At 45.6% G+C, this 18,127-nt stretch overlaps 1 protein-coding gene across 1 annotated transcript in view; it reads right to left on the bottom strand.

Annotated features, from left to right (window-relative positions):
- The window catches only part of itga5 (integrin, alpha 5 (fibronectin receptor, alpha polypeptide)), a 37,537-nt gene that overhangs the window by 4,410 nt on the left and 15,000 nt on the right, over nt 1–18,127 (bottom strand). Inside the window, exons 3-26 of the mRNA XM_073469374.1 lie at nt 16,692–16,792; nt 15,566–15,689; nt 15,342–15,403; nt 15,205–15,250; nt 14,979–15,104; nt 14,831–14,875; nt 13,704–13,747; nt 13,435–13,491; nt 12,752–12,804; nt 12,369–12,577; nt 11,906–12,097; nt 11,752–11,797; nt 10,989–11,102; nt 9,592–9,647; nt 9,029–9,186; nt 8,644–8,781; nt 6,181–6,248; nt 4,677–4,827; nt 4,450–4,542; nt 2,647–2,726; nt 2,431–2,511; nt 2,237–2,342; nt 1,746–1,904; nt 1,046–1,153 (exon numbers count right to left, since the gene is read on the bottom strand). Of these exons, the coding sequence (XP_073325475.1) occupies nt 1,046–1,153; nt 1,746–1,904; nt 2,237–2,342; nt 2,431–2,511; nt 2,647–2,726; nt 4,450–4,542; nt 4,677–4,827; nt 6,181–6,248; nt 8,644–8,781; nt 9,029–9,186; nt 9,592–9,647; nt 10,989–11,102; nt 11,752–11,797; nt 11,906–12,097; nt 12,369–12,577; nt 12,752–12,804; nt 13,435–13,491; nt 13,704–13,747; nt 14,831–14,875; nt 14,979–15,104; nt 15,205–15,250; nt 15,342–15,403; nt 15,566–15,689; nt 16,692–16,792 (2,417 nt within the window). The remainder of the gene's footprint in view (nt 1–1,045; nt 1,154–1,745; nt 1,905–2,236; nt 2,343–2,430; nt 2,512–2,646; nt 2,727–4,449; nt 4,543–4,676; nt 4,828–6,180; nt 6,249–8,643; nt 8,782–9,028; nt 9,187–9,591; nt 9,648–10,988; nt 11,103–11,751; nt 11,798–11,905; nt 12,098–12,368; nt 12,578–12,751; nt 12,805–13,434; nt 13,492–13,703; nt 13,748–14,830; nt 14,876–14,978; nt 15,105–15,204; nt 15,251–15,341; nt 15,404–15,565; nt 15,690–16,691; nt 16,793–18,127) is intronic.

The following is an 18,127-nucleotide window of genomic DNA, read 5'->3' as shown; positions in this document are numbered from 1 at the left end:
AGGCTTTATACCTCTATTTTTACATGTGCAGTGTTACTCTACAAGACCAGTAAACACACATATGTTACCCACTTAAGTACTTACAACACAATAAAAGTACTACAACAGAAATTTAAAAAAGTTAAATTACAAAATGCCTTTTGATAATAAGTGTAATTAAAGTCGGTCCTTTGTTCTCTATGCATAGCACCGCTCTTCAAAGACTAGGCTGGTCATTTTAAACTCTCACGCTTTGACCTAGGCTGACAGCTTCGTTCAAGCATTGCTAAACGCTAACACACTCAGATCAAGAGACACTTTGAACAGAGATGTCTGTCCTGCTGAGCGTAAAAAAACAAAAAGTGCAGACGCAGGAGAAAAACGGGAGAATGGGGTCCTTCATGCTAACGTGTCGTTGGACGCGCTTGATAAACGAGCGTGCTCGGGAGCGACGGGCGCTCGGACAAAGACCTCTTTGGCTGAGGCAGGTACGCACAGACGCAGGCAGAGGGAGAAGCTACCTGCAGCTGGGTGGATCAATAGGGCCAGTGTGCGGGGGCCTCCGGGGGCCCTCACACCACCCAGAGCCCAAAATTAAAGAGCAGTCTGTGAAGTAACCAGTGCATCACTGACAAAAAGCCTCCCATGTCTTCTCAGCCTCTCCACCCCTCCACCACTACTAAAGGGCTCTTTAATGTTAATCACCACAACGGGACAAGCCTGCGCCCTTTGACCCCTCCCTTTTAACGACATCATAACCTAATTACCCAATCCCAGGAGCCTCATATAAGATCAGGGCCAGTGTCACCAAAATAGATCCAGACCTACACACTTAACTTAAGGCGATACAGCAAAACATATTGTTTGAACCTCTTTGTTCTGAGCAGCGTCCTGCTGTTTAACTACATAACCTCATTTACCCTTAACTGTAAACTCAAGCTCCTCATTCTCTCACTTTCAAGTCACCTATTACGTTAAGACTTCACCTTTTGGCCTGACGATGTTCATTCATGCAGACACCATCTTGTATTTATTGAACCTGACACTTCCCCTTCAAGCCTCTTACCAGGTTAGTCAAATGGGCGAGTTGATTCTTGTGGACGTCCCTCCTCTCGACATGGTGCTCGCTGGCCTTCAGCGCCAGGATAGGTGGTTCTGTGGAAGTCCGCTGGAGCTACAGGAGGAGAGAAAACGCACACAACACCCATTAGGACAACACAGACACTGACCTCACTATGCAGACGAGCACACCACCCTTTCTGTCAATATAAGACCTAATGTTAGCGTGACCCCGAGGCTTTTTGTCATTAATCAGAAGCATGTGAGCGCTACTCCTCATGGATTCCCGTGGTAAATACACCGTACTTAGCTGTGAGCTAATGTTTTTTTCCCCCTGTGAATTGCTGAGACTGATGACCACCCTGCTCAACATCTGTCAAGCTTCAAAATGTAAACACAAACACGAAAGCTACAACTTTGTATAAGGGGGGGGGGGGCGTTGCTGGATGTCGAAGATTAGTGAGTGTATTGCTGGGTGAGGTGGTTCATCGAGCTGTGCGGGACATAGGGAAGAGCTGGGACTTCAAAGTGGTGGTGGGGGAAGTGTCCTGGGTGGGGCTGAAAAAGCTGGGAGGAGGTGGGTGTGGGCCAACCAGTGGGACGATCCAGCTGTTAATCATACAACTGACTGGGAATCGGTGGGAGATGTTCGCTGTCTGCTGTAGCCTCATTTGACCCCTCAGAGGTGTGCAATGTGAGGCACTTACTTTGAGGCTATGGTGGTTCATGTGTTTGTCCGAGGTGCAGTTAATGGGGCCCTCTGTGGAAAACTCCAGGGGGTAAAGGAGGGTTTGACCCTGGACACTGAGGGGGCAGCGCAGCTCGAGCTGGGTGTGGCTGATCCGACTGGGCCCGTTGTTCACCAGCTGGAAAGAGGAAACAAAGAATAGGAAACTTTAGTATGTGAAGCATTAGAAAACTACAAAAGGGAGGTTGCAACAGATCGTCTTTCTCATGCTGCAACTTTCATATTTGACATATTGTCTTAATCTACAAATAGGTCACCTAAAGTAGAGCACTGTTAAAGCTCATCCAAGAGAAAGTGGATCAGGAAAGCCTGAGAATAAATCACGCTGCGTAATCTGGAGAATGTTTTCCCTGAGAAGTCAGCTCACTTTAAGAGAAGTAAGGTTTGCTTTCCAACCCAATCTGCTCAGCCCCACGATGAGTCTGCACAGCTACGAACATGGCTGATTACCTCATAGATGTGTTCCACCGCAGGCCCGACGTCCTGCTCCACCTCGTAGCTTTTGGTCACCTTCCAGTTGGGCGGCGGGAAGAAGACCTTATCTGGTCGAGACACACTTAAAAAAGAAAAGAGAAGGACGTTAGAAGATGTGTCAAGGAGGCAGTGGAGAGTTAATGAAATTCCAAAAGTTCAACTGAGCTCACCCCTGGAGGATGACATCAGCCTGAACAACCACCTCCAGCTTGTAGGGAACAACCTCACTGTGGGAATTATTCTCATTTTTACTGTGGAAACACAGAGGAGAAGAAAAAAGATTCTGATTAGCTGACATCATCTGAGAGCTGCGGAGATCAGAAACCAAACATGTTCCTTAACATGCCGTAACGTGTGTCTGTTGCATGATGACTTTAAGTTTTTACCTGCGAATCTGCAGCTCAAACTGAACAGTCTTGTGCGTGTCCTTCAGCCGTGGCACCGTGAAGCGAAGACCTGCCCACAGCTGCAAAGAGGAAGATACAACATATTGATCATCATTACGTGATAAAAAAAAAGATGCTTATCAACATTACTATGCGTAGAAGTTTCTTATAATTGTTTAGCCAACAGTAAAACAACGTTGGTATCACGTTGTATTCGCGTTTCCTCAGCGATCAAAAGTCTTGGTAGTTGTTAGTTTGTGGGAAAAAAACATAAAAAGGCCTGAGTTGTACAGTCTGCACCCAGCACACTAACCCCAACTCTAACGTTGGCTAGTTAGCGTTAGCAACCTTAGCTGGTGCAACAAACTGACAACCACTTGAGGAGGCAGATGATTCGAACAACAGCGGTGTTGTGACGTGAATGCAATGGAAGAGGGGAGGTGGGATGTCACTTTTAGTGGCTGAATGTTATCAATAACACCTTTAAGTATGCACTTATTAACAGTCAACTATGCTATTTGCAGCTGCCCCACCTGGAACAAGCACCTCATGTTGTCAAGGTTGATAAAATGTCAATAGAAATGACATATAAACACAATATTTTAACAGCGAGGCACAAAAACACACTTTAAGACAGCTCTTAGTTAACTTTCGGTAGAGCTAACTCAGACTCTCAGCCGTTCCTCCCCCCTCCACTTTACTCTTCCCATCCTCTGACAGATATGTGAAGATCTTGGGTGTGTCGGCCTGTGAGCTTCTTGTCTGTCCAGCAGGCAGATTCATTACAAGCGGGCATGTCCGAAATGTATCTGAGAGTTCCTGCTCTGCCCTTTTCTCTATTAATAATTTCAGATCCATCTCTTTCCCACACAACTGGCCGGTCACTTTAGATCAATAACGCTGCAGTCTGAGATCTTCCCAGAGAAACAAGTCAGCAGATTCTGTGACAACAAGCCTGTGTGTCTCTTCCAGTTAACATGTTGCTGACGGTTTTCCTCTGCAGACCAATTAAAAGCCTGCCAGCTTGTGACTCCATCATTAAAAAAGGGAACTCTGCCCAGCAGGAGGCCGAGGGGCACAGATGGAGTCTGTGCTTCCTGTCACAACATTTCCTAACGCATACCAACTTTTCCTGTGCTGTTCACACCTAATCAGGGGATGACACAGACACACAACTTTTGTCCTTTTACAAAGAGCAGGAAATCATGATGTTGTGTCAAATGTTTATCTCTATTAAAAACACTCGAGACATAGGACTGAGTCATAAAACCTGGAAATAAGATAGCGTTTTTGCACTTTTGGTTTCCCTTTCTCAAACTTAATAGGGTTTTATGAGTTCCTTTTGTTGTAATATGTCTGAAATTAAGTCTGTGGGTAACACAAGCTTAAGAAATCTTCACGTATTGTTCTATGACATAAAATACGTCAGTAAATACCCGACTTTGACGGTTTCACATGTATTAAAAAACTGCAGTTGCTAACAAGTGGCTACAGGAGATTACAGAGGTTGTCTGGGACGTTCAAAAATCATAAAAGTGGCGTTCGTTTGTGAAGATTATCTTGCCAAACAAAGCGTGAAAAGTATCATTAACTTTTGTTTGCCACAGAGCTTAATTTCCACAATAATAAAGAAAAAAGCAAATGGAATAATCCCATAGGCTTTATGTCGAGGGAGCCAGGGCGATGCCAGCTTCCAGGGTGGCCTACAAACATGCATCATCCCTGCACGACTCTGTATCCTTTAACCCTTAAACTCAATAGACATAGAGCCCAAAAACTGCCAAACGACAGCGGTGTGCTTACATTGGTACCAGACTTCATTGGGTTGCCCAAATCACAGCTGAGGTATCGGGTCTGGTTCTCAGACTCATAGCTGCAGGTCAGCTGGGTCAGGCTCTGAAAACAAGAGTACAGATTGGTCAAACCACAGCAAAGGACAAGCATAGAGAAGCAGTTTAACAGCCATAATCAGGTCCAGAGAGGCATATTAGTTGCTGGAAGTTGTGGGTTGTTTCTGCATTTCTAGTCACCTCATTACCGCGGGCGATACCGCTGTAGTCAGCTTCAGGGGGGAGCACCACGTACAGCTCTGCCTCGTACGCCCCTCCCTCACCCTCATTCTTGGCGTTGAAAGTCAAGGTTAGCGAGTTGTCATCACCCAGGTAGACTTCCTTCCTGTTCCTGTGGAGCCAACCAGAGAAAAAAAAAGATTACTAAGAGGGTCAACGGTCAGGATGAATGGTGTCACGACTCCTTCGACAAATAAATGTATCGCCGTTAAGAGTAAACAATGTCATTCTTTGTTTGTGTTGTGGGGAGAAGAGTCTTAAACAAATTGTAGTTGCGTTAATGAAACTGCAGAAGACTCATCTCACAAAGCCCCTCCCCCATTAAATGAGAACTTTTTCCAATGTGGTAATAAACTCATACATGCATGTATATATGTACAGGGTCTAGGAGTGGGAGTGTAAAACACCTCCCCCTTCCTTGCTTTCTCTCACTCCCTCCACCCTCGCCCCACAGCTCAGAACAATGAGAAATTCCATATGGAGGGCCACACAGACGTTTTTAATTACAGCCTGCTCTCATAAAGCAGCGCAGGAGAGAGGAGACTTCTGCAGCCGATCCTCGAGTCGGCCGCGCTCTGATTCTAACTGGCATCGCACTTTTCAAACCAAACAAAGGCTCAAAATTAGAAAACTCCACGAAAAAAACGTAAAGCTTCCCTGAGGGACCCTCGGTCTAACAGGTTATGTGTTTTGGCAGCGCAATAAAAGAAACAACACTGCAGGAATGATGGACGCTTCTTTTTTTTTTTTTTCTGACATTCCACTAAATCATGGCCTTCCCGTCAACCCCTCAAACTAATTTAGGCTCTATTAATTTACTACAGGCCAGACAAAAACATCAAGCTATTATTCTAATTGCACTAATCTTTGCACTTTTCTACGTCTCAATTTCTTGGATGGAGCGGCGGCAGGTTGTTCCATATGTGATGGATCAGCCATACGTTGAAAAAAAAAAAAAAAATGGAGGCAGATGGTAGATAAATATAGGAATGTGAAATCAAAATGACAGAGCGGAGAAGGGAGTATCAGGGAGGCTGTTATTTTTGAGGAAAATGCTAACAGATTTCTGGAATCAAAGTGTGGCGGGCAGGCTGCTCCTGACAGCTTCAGAAGCAGGCGAGGTCGAGGACTCTGGCACACAGCTCCCATATTTCCTTTCATCTCCCCTTGATGGTTTGTCATTGCACCTGTAGAGCCGAGCTGCTTCCTGTTTTCAGAAGACGGTGTACCTCTTCTCTACTGCAGCACTGTGGCTATTAACAGTCCCACTCTGGTATGCTAGGCTAAACAAAGCAGCGGAACAACAAAAACAGCTGTATTTGTGCTTTAGCGCTCAAATCCAGAGAGGAGGTGAAGAGTTCAGGGTCTGTGACCCCGTTCACAGTTTACCATGGGACATCATTCTAATATATTCCCTGAAATCCATATGGATTATAAAGAAATATATAAGGAAATGAGCACTCACCCGTGGACTGCCAGCTTCAAGTCGGGAACGCAGATGTTGTCCTCGCCACAGTCCAACAGAATCTGAGCCTAAAAGACACACATTGTTGGTGATAAAGTTTTAATACAGGCTGCAGATCATCATCGGTTCTGACTACAAACATACTTCTTTTACACGTGAGAGGAATTAGGCACACATGAGATACATCAAGTATCTGTTTAAGGGAGACAACAGGATGAGTGTAGCAAGATGCGACATGTGGTATGACTAATACATTCCACCCCCACCTCCCGACCGCCACCCAGCACACACCTGCCCTGCAGTCCCCATTATCTACAAGACAACATCAGACAGTAAAAAACCATGTTGTGGCTCAGAAGGACAATGACTGACTCAGTGAGGTCATGACAGGCACAGACACACTCCCCCCCCCGAACCAGCTGTCCCGACACACACACACACACACACACACGCTTTTTGTTTGCGACGTAAGAGAAGGAAATGATGAGTCCAAGCCCAGAGGAGATACTCCTGTGGAGCTTGACACAAAGCCGCCTGCTCTCGGCGTCCCACATCACAGCCCCGTGCGGCAAACCGCGCTTTCACCACACACTACACCGCCCAGCGAACCACAGCAGTATCTGATCATATGGCGAGGGAGGAGCCTACATCCTAGAGGAACTGACTGAGACATAGGATATCTCTGTTGACCTGAAAAGCAGAAGCAGGGGGTTTGAAGATTACAGTGCAGGGAGAGACAACAAAGCAACAGAAACACTGCTGGATAAGTGGATGACCGCTGAACGTGTGGCAGGGCCGCGGCAGGGAAAGCCCTGCGGGATTGCTAAATTGCATCCCGCTGCGACTGTGACAGTGTGATGATACTCGTGACGATGAGGATAATAAATAGAAATGGAGGAGGAGATTAGAGAGTGCCAAGCGCCCCCCTTGTCATTACACCATCCAGGGGCTCTAATTATGGACACCATGGTAACCACCATGCTAACATGGCCACATGTGCACCCCGGTCCGTATGCCCGCGAAGTGCAGGAAAACGACGTCTGTAGGCCCGTCAGTGTAGTTTAACAACAACAAAGCTGACCTCAGCGTGTGACATAATGAGGGCAAGCATCACATTGTGACTTCAAAACGCTAACTTGGCAAAATGAGCGGAGCACATTAATCAGAATCACACAAATTAGGTCAGATGTTATTATTTTAAGAACAATGAGGGCACTGATGCACAATTTTGGTCGTTTCCAGGTTCAATAAGAAGGTGACGACAACTGGGATCCCTGCAAGTTTCGCACAAATGTATGCTTTTGTGCAAGATCTGAGAGATTATGGCAATTAAAAGATCCTCCACAATGTCATAACTCCTCATAGAAACATGTGGGATTTGTTAAGAGTGCAGAGAGAGAGTGAGAGCACATCAACCGTCTCTCATTCTCACTCGGGCTCAAACAAAGTAAGAGCTTGGCAGAGTCGACGAAATGTTACATGGCCTGCCACATAGTCTCAAAGCATATGTGCAAATCAATAAGGCATCATGTGTCTGATGAAGGCCGAGGCTGCGGTGTGATAGTCACCCATAGACTGAGTTACATTCACACAGTCTAAAGCCAGATTAATGAAATATGTTGGCAGGCTCTCACTCCCCTTTTACACAGATTAGGTTGGCTCTTTTTGGGGTGTTTGGCAAAAAGTGTCTTTTTCAGGTTTAAGGTTGACATCTTAGCTCAGGCCTGTCTCAAGGTTTTGGTTCAGCAAAAGACCACATCTGTCGGAGGCCTGACAGCTTTGATATCATGGAATGACTTCAATGACAGGGTTCAGTCCTGATCCAACAGGAATAAGAGCAAAGGAGAAAGAAGGGGGGGAGATAAAACTATGCTGATTGCCATTCCCTTAATGCCCCAACCCTGTGAACTCACACATGGTGCATGCTGTGCCACAGCTGAGAGGATGCCCACATGTCGAGCCAACTCCGCTCACTGCCAGAGGAAAACTGGCAAGATGCCGAGAGATTTCAACCAGATGGGCAAATCTCCTGCGCTGAAATATCTACCGATCTTTCTGTGCCTGCAGCTCTGGAACGAGTCACCTACGCAACGTTGTGCAGCAAAGCAGGCTGAGAACAACTCCTACTGGGACAGGGAAACACTCCGCTCTACATATGCCTCACATTTTCATTTTGAAAAACAGCTTTCCAGACACCCTGGACCTCTTCCCAGCAGAGTAGTTGAGAGTTTACATTCAAAAAACAGACTCTTTCATCAGGGACAGGAGAAAGTCAGTGGTTACAGGGAGTGATTACTCAGTGTGGTGGATACTCTTATCATCAGTTCAGGGAGAATGAGCCTAAGAACCATATGTACATTATTAGAGGAACACTGCTCCACCATATATCGACGCACTCCAGAGTTAGTTAAGTGTGCTTGATAGAAGACGTGGGAAGTGCAGTGCACGTCAAAGCTACAGTACCTTCTGCTCAATCACGTTGGTGGTCTGATAGTTGAGGATAGGCCGCAGCCCGTGGGAGTCAGCTGCAGCTTCTGGATCCAAGCTGAAGTTCAAGGCCACGTAAATGGAGGAGAGTTTATCCCTGAACTCTTTCTCATCCTGCAGACAAAGAAACACAGAGTTTGTGTCAGCGGCAGTTTAGTGCAAAAACTGAGAATCTGTTGGTTAAGAATGTCCCAGGATGATCTGTATCGTTTGATCCCAGGACAGGAAAGAGTTAGCTGGTTGCCTGCTAGCATGATACCTTCACTAGATAGCTCTGCAGCACAATACATAGTCATGAGAACATCAAAACTGTTGTTTCTTTGTATTTACTGGGTGAGTATAAGTATGAAAGAGGACTCACTCGTAGGTAGATCTTTGTGTTGCTGCACACACGCTCGCCATGCCGCACCGTCACACTCTTCTGGAGCAAGGGCTGCTGGGAATCCAAGAACAAAGCCCTCTTCACGGCACCTTTCTGCTTGTGCTTATGACTGTCGAGCTGCACCTCCACCTGGAAATCTGCACCACATAACACACACATGAGCATTCATGGCATGATGAATGTTCCCGAGTCACGTAATGACAGGTTTTTAAAAAAAAAGACCTCCATAAATATTCTGAAGCACACACACAATGTAGTAACTTTAACTTAATGGCAGTTGTTTATAAAGGAAGGAGCAATTAGAGATAATAACTCGGGGTTGATAGGGAACGGGACCGAGCACAGATGAGGTTTGATCATTAAAAGGTGGATCACAGAAGGTATTTTGCACACAGGCACTTCCTTTTTGTCATAACAAAATCCGAAAAGCTGCCAAAACACTTTAACCTACAGACTGTTATGGGTTTAAAACATTACCACTGGTGGCCTTTTTGAAAGTTTCCTAACTTGTAATAAAGTGCAGATGTGGAAAATTGGCTCACCTAGGACGTCTGGGAGGTGCTTCCCATCGGCAGATATGCAGAAACTCAGGTTGACACTGTTTTGGACAGACGGGGACAAAGACATGATGAGAGAAGCATTGCTCATTTATGGCAGAAACTCAGTACAAATATTCTGTACACACAAGACACCTCACTTGCCCTCGCTTGTTCTCTCACTTCCCTCTAACGGCCCGCTTCTCTTGTGTCAGCTCCTTACATGGTTCACATTACAAGGCACGAGACGTAATGGGAATACAATGAATAATATGAAAGAAATGCCAACTGTTCGGAGACGTGCTGGCATCTGACTGCTTTCACCAGCCAAGCTGATAAATCGCTGGGTCTACATTTTCACTGACAGAACCCACACACACACACAAACGCATAGCAGAGTTAAGAAGGGTGAAATTGGGCAACGACTCAGGTTTCAAGGCTGACCAGTCAATGGCTGTCTATATAAGCCTGTAGCTCTTCTCCCATGACATCAGCCGCACAACACGCCGCTGCTATCCAAAAGTCTGCAACCCCAAAAACCCCCAATCCTTTTTTACTAGTAAACCCACACAAGAGGAACAGAGCTGGAAGAAGCGCAAAGAGAAAAAGAGAGAGTCTGTTGGAAAAAAAACACAGGAAAGGGAAGAGAGGTGAAAAACGAGACAGAGAGACATATAGGCTACAAGGATTTCTATCGAGGAGTAGTAATAACTTTCTCTACTCCTGTTCCTGTGCAACCGTGTGCGCACGCTCACGGGAGTCGACGTGTCCTGATGTTTCCCAGCTGTGTTCCACCACCAAACAATATCTCATTCAAAGCAACGGCGAAAAAAAACCTTCCAGCCCCTGCCCTCCCGCCCTCCCTCCCATTATCCCCTTGTGCTCTCCTCTCACCCCCACCAAAAAACTCCTCATCACCAGGCAACGTAGTGTAATCAAGACACATGTGTATACAAGAGTTTCCTTTATGGATCAGGATCTGGAAAAGGAGGGGGCGGGGGGGAAGCAGACACGTGAGCGCAGTGTCAACCATGTCGAGCAGCAAGCAACCGTCGTCTGTTTCCTCTCTCCTTTCCTGGACCTGAATACTGTGCACACGAGGCCAAAAACGGCCCAACAATGCTGCTATTCAGCACGTTATTCCTCTGCTCCGCAACAGAGGCAGTGTGATGTGAAGACATTTGAAAAATAGGTCAGATAAGAGCAGCCCTCGGTACATATTAATACCGTGACTGCTGATGGAAAGGATATTCCTTATCAGAGCTTCCTGCCAGGATAGGAGTGTTTATGCATGCGGAGGAAATGGGGAAGCCCATCTTTTTGCAGTGGGGTCAAACAGAGCAGTACTGAGGCCTGAGTCAGAGGAAGCTGAGTGACGGTACTGGACAAGCTGCAAAACTCACCAGGAAACAGGAATGGTCGTGTTTCCGTTGGTGACCATGCAGTTCTTCTCTTCGGGGTTGATCATGGTGGGGGAAACTGTCAGAGCGGCACTGGTGTTGACAATCGGGCGGGATCTGTTGGTAACAAGAGTAGACTTAAGATTCAATCATCGGACATTTAAGTTCCACTTTTATTGCCTTAAAAGGTGTTGAGTGTGTTTAATGATGAGTAAATGAGGCTATAAGGTTGTATTTTTCTGGTTAGTAATGAAAACAGGTGTAAAAATATCTAATCTCTTCATGTTTTGTGAGTTTATTTCATATACTTCATATAGAAGACGAATGTGAGCTGGTAACAGTATTTTAACCTAAAGCATCAGAGAAGAAACTCATTATAAATGCATTATTTGGCAACAGACATTTTGGAAAATGTAAAGAAGTTTCACCTTTTAGGAAATATGCATCTTTACTTGGTGTCTGTTAGGGATATGGTTAGCTTAGCTTAGCATGTGGACTAGAAACAGAGGGGACAGGTAGCTAGCTCTGTCCAAAGGTAAAAAAAAACAAAAACCTGCCAACCAGCAACTCTAAAAATCACATTTTTACACTTTTTACACAAACGGGGTATAACGTAAAAGCTAAAGTGAGCTTTGGAGGCGCTAGTAGGTTGATTTGTTTTACCTTTGGACAGAACCAGGCTAGCTGTTTCCCTCGGTCAGTCACCCAGTCTTTCTTCTAAGCTAAGCTAACTTTGTTTGTCAGAGAGAGATTCAAAACAACTTACCTATAGAGAACGGCCTTATTCACACCAAAGGCACCAACTATGAGATCTGAGGAAATAAAGCAGCAGAATTAGAAAACATAATAAAAAGATAAAACGTGGTATGGTTATGGTTGGTTATGGTTATTGTTATTCTCCCAGCAGCCGCCTCACTCACCTGGGTATCCATTCATGTCCAGATCCTTAGCACCTCTGAGGGCAAATCCAAAACTGGCAGGAATCGTACCAGCAGCCCACTGACCACTGATCACCTGAGATGGCTTTTCCCTGAGTCCTTCTGAGTATCCATTGAAGATGTAGACCAGTCCCTGCTGATCCTCCCCTCCAAACGGACAGCTGATTGCCACGTCTGCCAAAGAGCAAAAGTCAAGAATATTATCCCGGGTTCAAAATTTCCAAGTACATTGGGTAGAAATGGCTTCAGAGTCTACAGCCAGCAGCTCTGGCGCAGCTTTGCTTTGTGCTAAATGCTTAAGTTAATGCAAATTGGCAGTAAACACAAAGTAGAGCTGATCCAATTTGTGTAAAAATTTCATGGTAATACAGCCAATATCCTGGACCAACCAGCCTACCAACAGGAGCACGTTACTAATCCCACTACTACAATCGCCCGTTCTTACCATTGAACCCATCCTGGTTCAGATCTCCCAATGGTGCAATGGTGCTGCCAAATCTCCCAAACACCTGGGTGCCTGTCAGGTGAGGTAGGCGGAGCTCCAGGTTCAGGGGGCTTCGCTGCAGGTAAACGTAGACGCGGCCCATCTCTTCCAGACGGCCGTCGGAGCCTCGGACCATGAACATGGGAGCTCCCACCAGCAGGTCGGTCATCCTGCAGACAAGACAGGAGATTTTACTCAATCAAGGCTCAGACACGTCGACGCCTGTAATAAGTTGTTGGTGGCATCCAATGTAGATCCTGCAGCTAATTATCGAGAAGGAAAGAGTGAAGGAGACAGAGGAAGACAGGGAGGGTGAGATAAACAGACACAAGGCTTCTACTCACCCATCACCGTTGATGTCTGTCGTCGCCACTGCATAGCCAAAATATGATCCCATCTGTAAACAAAAGTGTTTCCATGTGACATTAGCCAATAAAAATCTCATTGTACGAAGACATTTATCATCATCAGGATTCGGTTTTGTTCTCAGATTAATACAAAACAGTGCTGCTGCTGCAAACTTCAGACTTTCTGCTTTACTAGAAAAGGAAGAGGCCTGAAGGAAACATGAAGAACTGATGCGTTTTACAGGTTCGGCCCAGTTTGCTGGCGCTTCTGTTCCAGGTCAGTTTCATTTTCTGAATTTCCTGTCGTGAACCTTAGTCCAAAAAAACACACTGGCGATGTAAGGAGCGAGTCTGAATTACCAGAGTGTAAGCATATTCGCTTGTGATTTTTTTATTTATTCAGCTGAGTCAATCATCACTGTTTAAACGAGCTCAGTGCGTCTCTATTCCCCGAACCATTTGCACAAATTGCCACTGCACTTTCCCCCTCAATAATTGAGCTTTACAGCAAACCACGAAAAAGAGACCCAAATCTAGTAAAGAGGACGCTGTAAAGGAAATTATTTTTGCTTACACTGACTCAACAAATTAAGAGCTCTCATGAGGAGCCAGGCAGTGAAAACACAGAGGAAGTGAAGCGTGGAGGAGCTTTTTCTGCAGAGGACGGCGAGAGGACTCACCTGCTCGCCAGTGTAGTTAATCATGGTCTTCAGATCCGAACCGTTCAGAACAGACACCTGCAACACAGCAACCACATGTGGTGAACGTCTTTTTTTTATACGCTCTAATATAAGCACAGTCTCTGTTCAGGAATTCACTGCGAAAATAATTCCCACTGTGACAATATCGCTACGGCTGTTTTCTTTCCCCGACTTTCCTGCATCGGTCCCAAGTCTAAAGCCCAGGGCTCTCGTTTCTGAAATGAAGAGTGATGATGAAGCTTTCTTACCGAACCGTAAAGCATGAGTCCTTTTGGAACGCCGGCCACAAAATCTGAGAGAGATGAAGCAAAGATTTAAGGAGGGAAAATATATGCAGGTCAAGCACGACAGGGGGGGGACGAGAGAATTCCAGTACTGACGACGTTTCCAGCTCAATAATCGTGTAAAATATCGTAGCTGACCTCAGTTTATTTTACTTCAGCTGTAATATTTGAATTGCCATGTGACTTCCCATATGTGCTTCACTTACAGCACACCATCATCTAACATTGGCCACCAGGGCACATAACCTGCAGCCTGATTTAGTTTTAATTCAGTTTAGTTTAAACATTTCTCTAGAATTTCCAATCTTTTTATGCACCCCTGAAGTACGCATCGATTAATTATGGATCAATTATGTTATTATGGAATGGTATTAAGGTTTAAACAAGCAATACAGACACAGGTTTAACTGTTGTGATTGGAAACATGTGTTTATTCTACTTTCTGTTCCTCCCTCCCATCATATGTCTAGAATTAAAGGAAAAGTTCACAAAAAAAAAAGTGGGAAATCAGTCAATATCTTCTCATCAGCCCCAAGCAGTCCCAAAAAACATTAATGGAGCTTCACAGCCAAACAGTGTTGCAGCAATCTCCCGAACAAAAAATATCTTAAAAATAGCTCCACACAGCTCATCCGAAGTAATCCAAGTCTCCAGAAGTTCCCCGAGATCACAAATTGATTTGAAAAGACATAATTTACAGCCTTGACGTGTGGTCACGCTCGTCCCCAGCTTCTTCAGTTGTTTAGGGGAATTCTGCAACGTTGTTTTACTGTGAAGCTCCAGAAATGTTTTATGGAGTACGATACTTCATCAGACTTTATTTCTGTACAGTTTGTGAGGCATGCAGCAAGCGCAGTGCACGCTAGTTGACTTCCTAAGTAGATCCATACTATCCAAGAAAGAGGTTGGTTCTGACTGGATCTCTTCCCTTCTCTCTGACATTTTAATCTGATTATTCGTTGATAAAAGTGTCAATGGATTTCATCAGTGCTCTTCTCGTCATAAATACATTTTTATTTTGTTATTGTCTTGATTTCATCAGCAGAAAAATAAAACAAAATAAACAATGGGACCCCTTTTTATTGACTCACCTTCCACCTGATCACCACTGAATTCCCCAACAGCGACAGAGTAGCCTGCAGGCATAAAGAACAGATATCAGCCTCGGCAAACAAATGAAGATATGTGTAAATATGCTGTAAATAAAAGCACTAAGAATTATATCCCCCCCTCTCTCACCTTGGTAGCTGTCATCGTGTGCAACCTGGACCTGTTTGGTCTGGATCTGGCTCTTCACAGACTGCATGAAAAAGCCCGGCCAGTACGAGTCGATGATGTCCTCCTTAGCCGCGGAGATCACCTGACCTAAAGTAAGACCAAAGGGAAATGAAAATAACCTCAGACGGATATTTTGAGGCTTGGTTTTTGATGCTATTCGAGCCGGTGATTGGTATGCCCTACATACCTTGCCAGAAGTAGCTCCCCGGCCCTCCCAGTACCACTTTGCCATCCTGAAAGATAAAACCGGTGAATCACTACAATGAAAAAGGGAGGAGATTACCCAGGAAACCTCTGGTGGTTTAACAGGAAGATAGTTATTACCGTAGTGAAGTCAGCGCTGAATCCTCCCTGACAGTAACCTTGTCCCTCCGCATCAGTGATCTCTGAAACACAGTGAAGTCATACAGTGAATTACTTGATGTAATAAGTATTCAATAAAAGCCACAGTTTCCTGTTTCAAGGGGATTGCAACACATCAAGACATAATATTCAATGAAAATCATGGATGAGACAGTTTCACTATATCAACTTGGACTGACAGTTACCTGTGCGGCAGGGAGCGTACTCCACAAATTTGGTAAAATTACGGGCTGAGAGGTAGCAGGTTCCTGTTGCGTCAGAACGGGGGATATCCTTTTCGGTCCGCCAAGAGTAGAGCGGGGCGCAAGCCTGGAGTAGAGAGGAGGAGGTGGAGAGAGATGGGGATTGACAGGGAGGTAAAAGGGGGAGGGAGGGAGGAGATGCGGTGATGAATGGGGTGAGCTTTAAGGTAGGAGATGTTTTTCCAGTTGCAACAACACCCCGGTGAACTCAGGACGAGACCCGGGCCGAGGTCAGTGGTACATCTGGAGCAAGGGTAACTCGACCCAGGTCACAACCTTTACTATCAGACCAAACAAGAGGCGGCTCTACTTTGATGTCACGGTGGAGGGGGGTCGTGAAACATTTCTTTACAGTGTGTCGAGACTGGAGGTGGAAATTGAACTGGAATGACAACAACGTAATGGACGGTAATGTGGGAGACAAATATATAACTAAGAACACACACATTCCCACTGACGGCAGAGTGAGACATCAGTGAAAACAGTACAAAGACAGTATATTTAGTGTTTTACTACACATTTTAGTAGATGGGACGGGGCAACAAAAGCCCGGGAAAGTCAAGTCAGCAATAATACGTTATATGCAACGTCTGGTTAGACTTTCAAAGTGAATCTTGCTGACAAATATTTCACATCTTGTGACATATTAGGGCTTTTGGACTGTAACTAATGCTGTGAAACAGTCAAAGTTTGCTTAAGTTCAGGCACAAAAACTACTTGGTTAGGTCTAGGAAGATAATGACGATATGTAACATAAACTAAAATAAATAAATCTTGATAAACAGTCACAACTGGTGGGCAAAGTCCTGTGTCCGACCCATCCAAACACCCAAATTGGCCCCCAAATTGGACTGTTGAATGATGCTCGAGGGGAAAACTACAGCATCTAACTTAGAAGTGAAGAAGTCGGGGTTGTGCAAAGTTTTTCTCGCAGCCTTGAGGCCAGAACACGCTTTCTCTAAAAGCCCCGATCGTAACACAGGAGAGCACCAGTGGTGTGGCGTGAACCTGAAACTCTAGTGCTTCTCTACCCCACCCCCCAATATCTTCTCTGAGAGGGTCACCTTACCAGAATTGTGTCACCGTGAGAACGCACAGTGGCGCCGAACCACTGGTGGGACTTGAAATCGACCTGATGCTCTGTTTTGTTCAGCAAGACGTTTCGATCCCCTGAGAAAAACACAGAGAAGTGACAGTGAGTAATAGCAGTATGACAAAACATGTATTGCTTCAGCTGGACTCTGAGTACCCTCATTCTATCTTCCCTTCCCAGGCCCTTGGAAACATCTGGACATTTGGCAGAAAGCAGGCTATAAGACTCCAGTTAAACTATTTTTCAAGACAATCAGGGTGAGAATTTATCCGCCGCTCGGCCACTGTTCAGGACATGATAGCTCTCTTAGCTTAGCCGAGGTTTGGACTGGACTCGCCTCGCTTAACCTCGCTGACCCTTTGGTCTATTTGACCACCTGTCCGCTAACGCTGATCTCCCACATCGACGCTTTCGACAGCAGCAGGTGTCATGACAGATGGCGCGGGGAGTCGGGTTTAAACTCAGCTTTATTGGAAGGCAGATGTGCTGCAATTGAGAGTGCAACGCAAACAAATTGATTAAGCGAGGAAGCCGCATCGCTTCCAGTTAGCTGTCACTTTCAGAGTGTGAGGTGACATCTATTAGAGAGAGAGCAACCTCAGCAGGAAAAACTCCACCCTGCAGACTCATTTCCCCTGTTAACTGTCAAACCACAGTCGTGTTGCAACCGAGCAGAGCAGCATCTCTCAGGGACTGACGACTGCAGATGCATCCCGCAGGAGATCAAGACCTTTGTGAATGTGAGGAAAGCAGGCTGTGTGTCAGGCCTCTCTCTCTATCCATGCCTTTCCCGCCCCTTCGTCTTCCTCCCCCGGCCAACAAGGCAGCTTGGAGTCGCTCCGCGTCTTTGTGGAAACAGCTCAGGAGGCCGGGGTCCAAGCAAAACATACACACTCTGGCCCAGGCTTCCTCATAGCAACCTCTCAGTCATCTCTGTTTAGGCACACACTTCTGCCTCCCTTTCTCCGTTTTCATTTTCAATATTATCTTCGTCTTCCGATTCATTTTTCTTGCACTATCTCGCTCGAGTCTCCGTGTCTGTACAGCCCCTTTCTCTCCTTTGCTTTCAGGGAGTCCTGCTTCCCCTCACCCAAAGACGGTAATCAGAGGATTATAGTTTTTTAATAACCCAACTATTTCTGCTTAATCTCCAACACTGGGCTTTCCTGCTAATGTTATTCATCATGGGCCTACAGCAGCCCACCCCTGCCGCCACTGTGTTAAGTGGTCAGAAAGTGTGAAAAGAAGTGCTTTAGCCATATAGGTAATAACATGACCGGCACTTCAAACGGCTTCTTACGAGCTTGTTACTTTAACTAATCTGCCTTAGCTGCACGGCACCCTCTCTTAAAGCATACACCTTCTTAATATTTTCATAACTCAGGGGGTCTTTGTTTGGATAAGGCCGACGC

The sequence above is a fragment of the Pagrus major genome, chromosome 7, assembly GCF_040436345.1.
Source record: "Pagrus major chromosome 7, Pma_NU_1.0".
NCBI classification, from domain to species: Eukaryota; Metazoa; Chordata; class Actinopteri; order Spariformes; family Sparidae; genus Pagrus; species Pagrus major.
The sequence above is the reverse complement of the archived record's forward strand: the minus strand, read 5'-3'. Positions and strand labels throughout refer to the sequence as shown.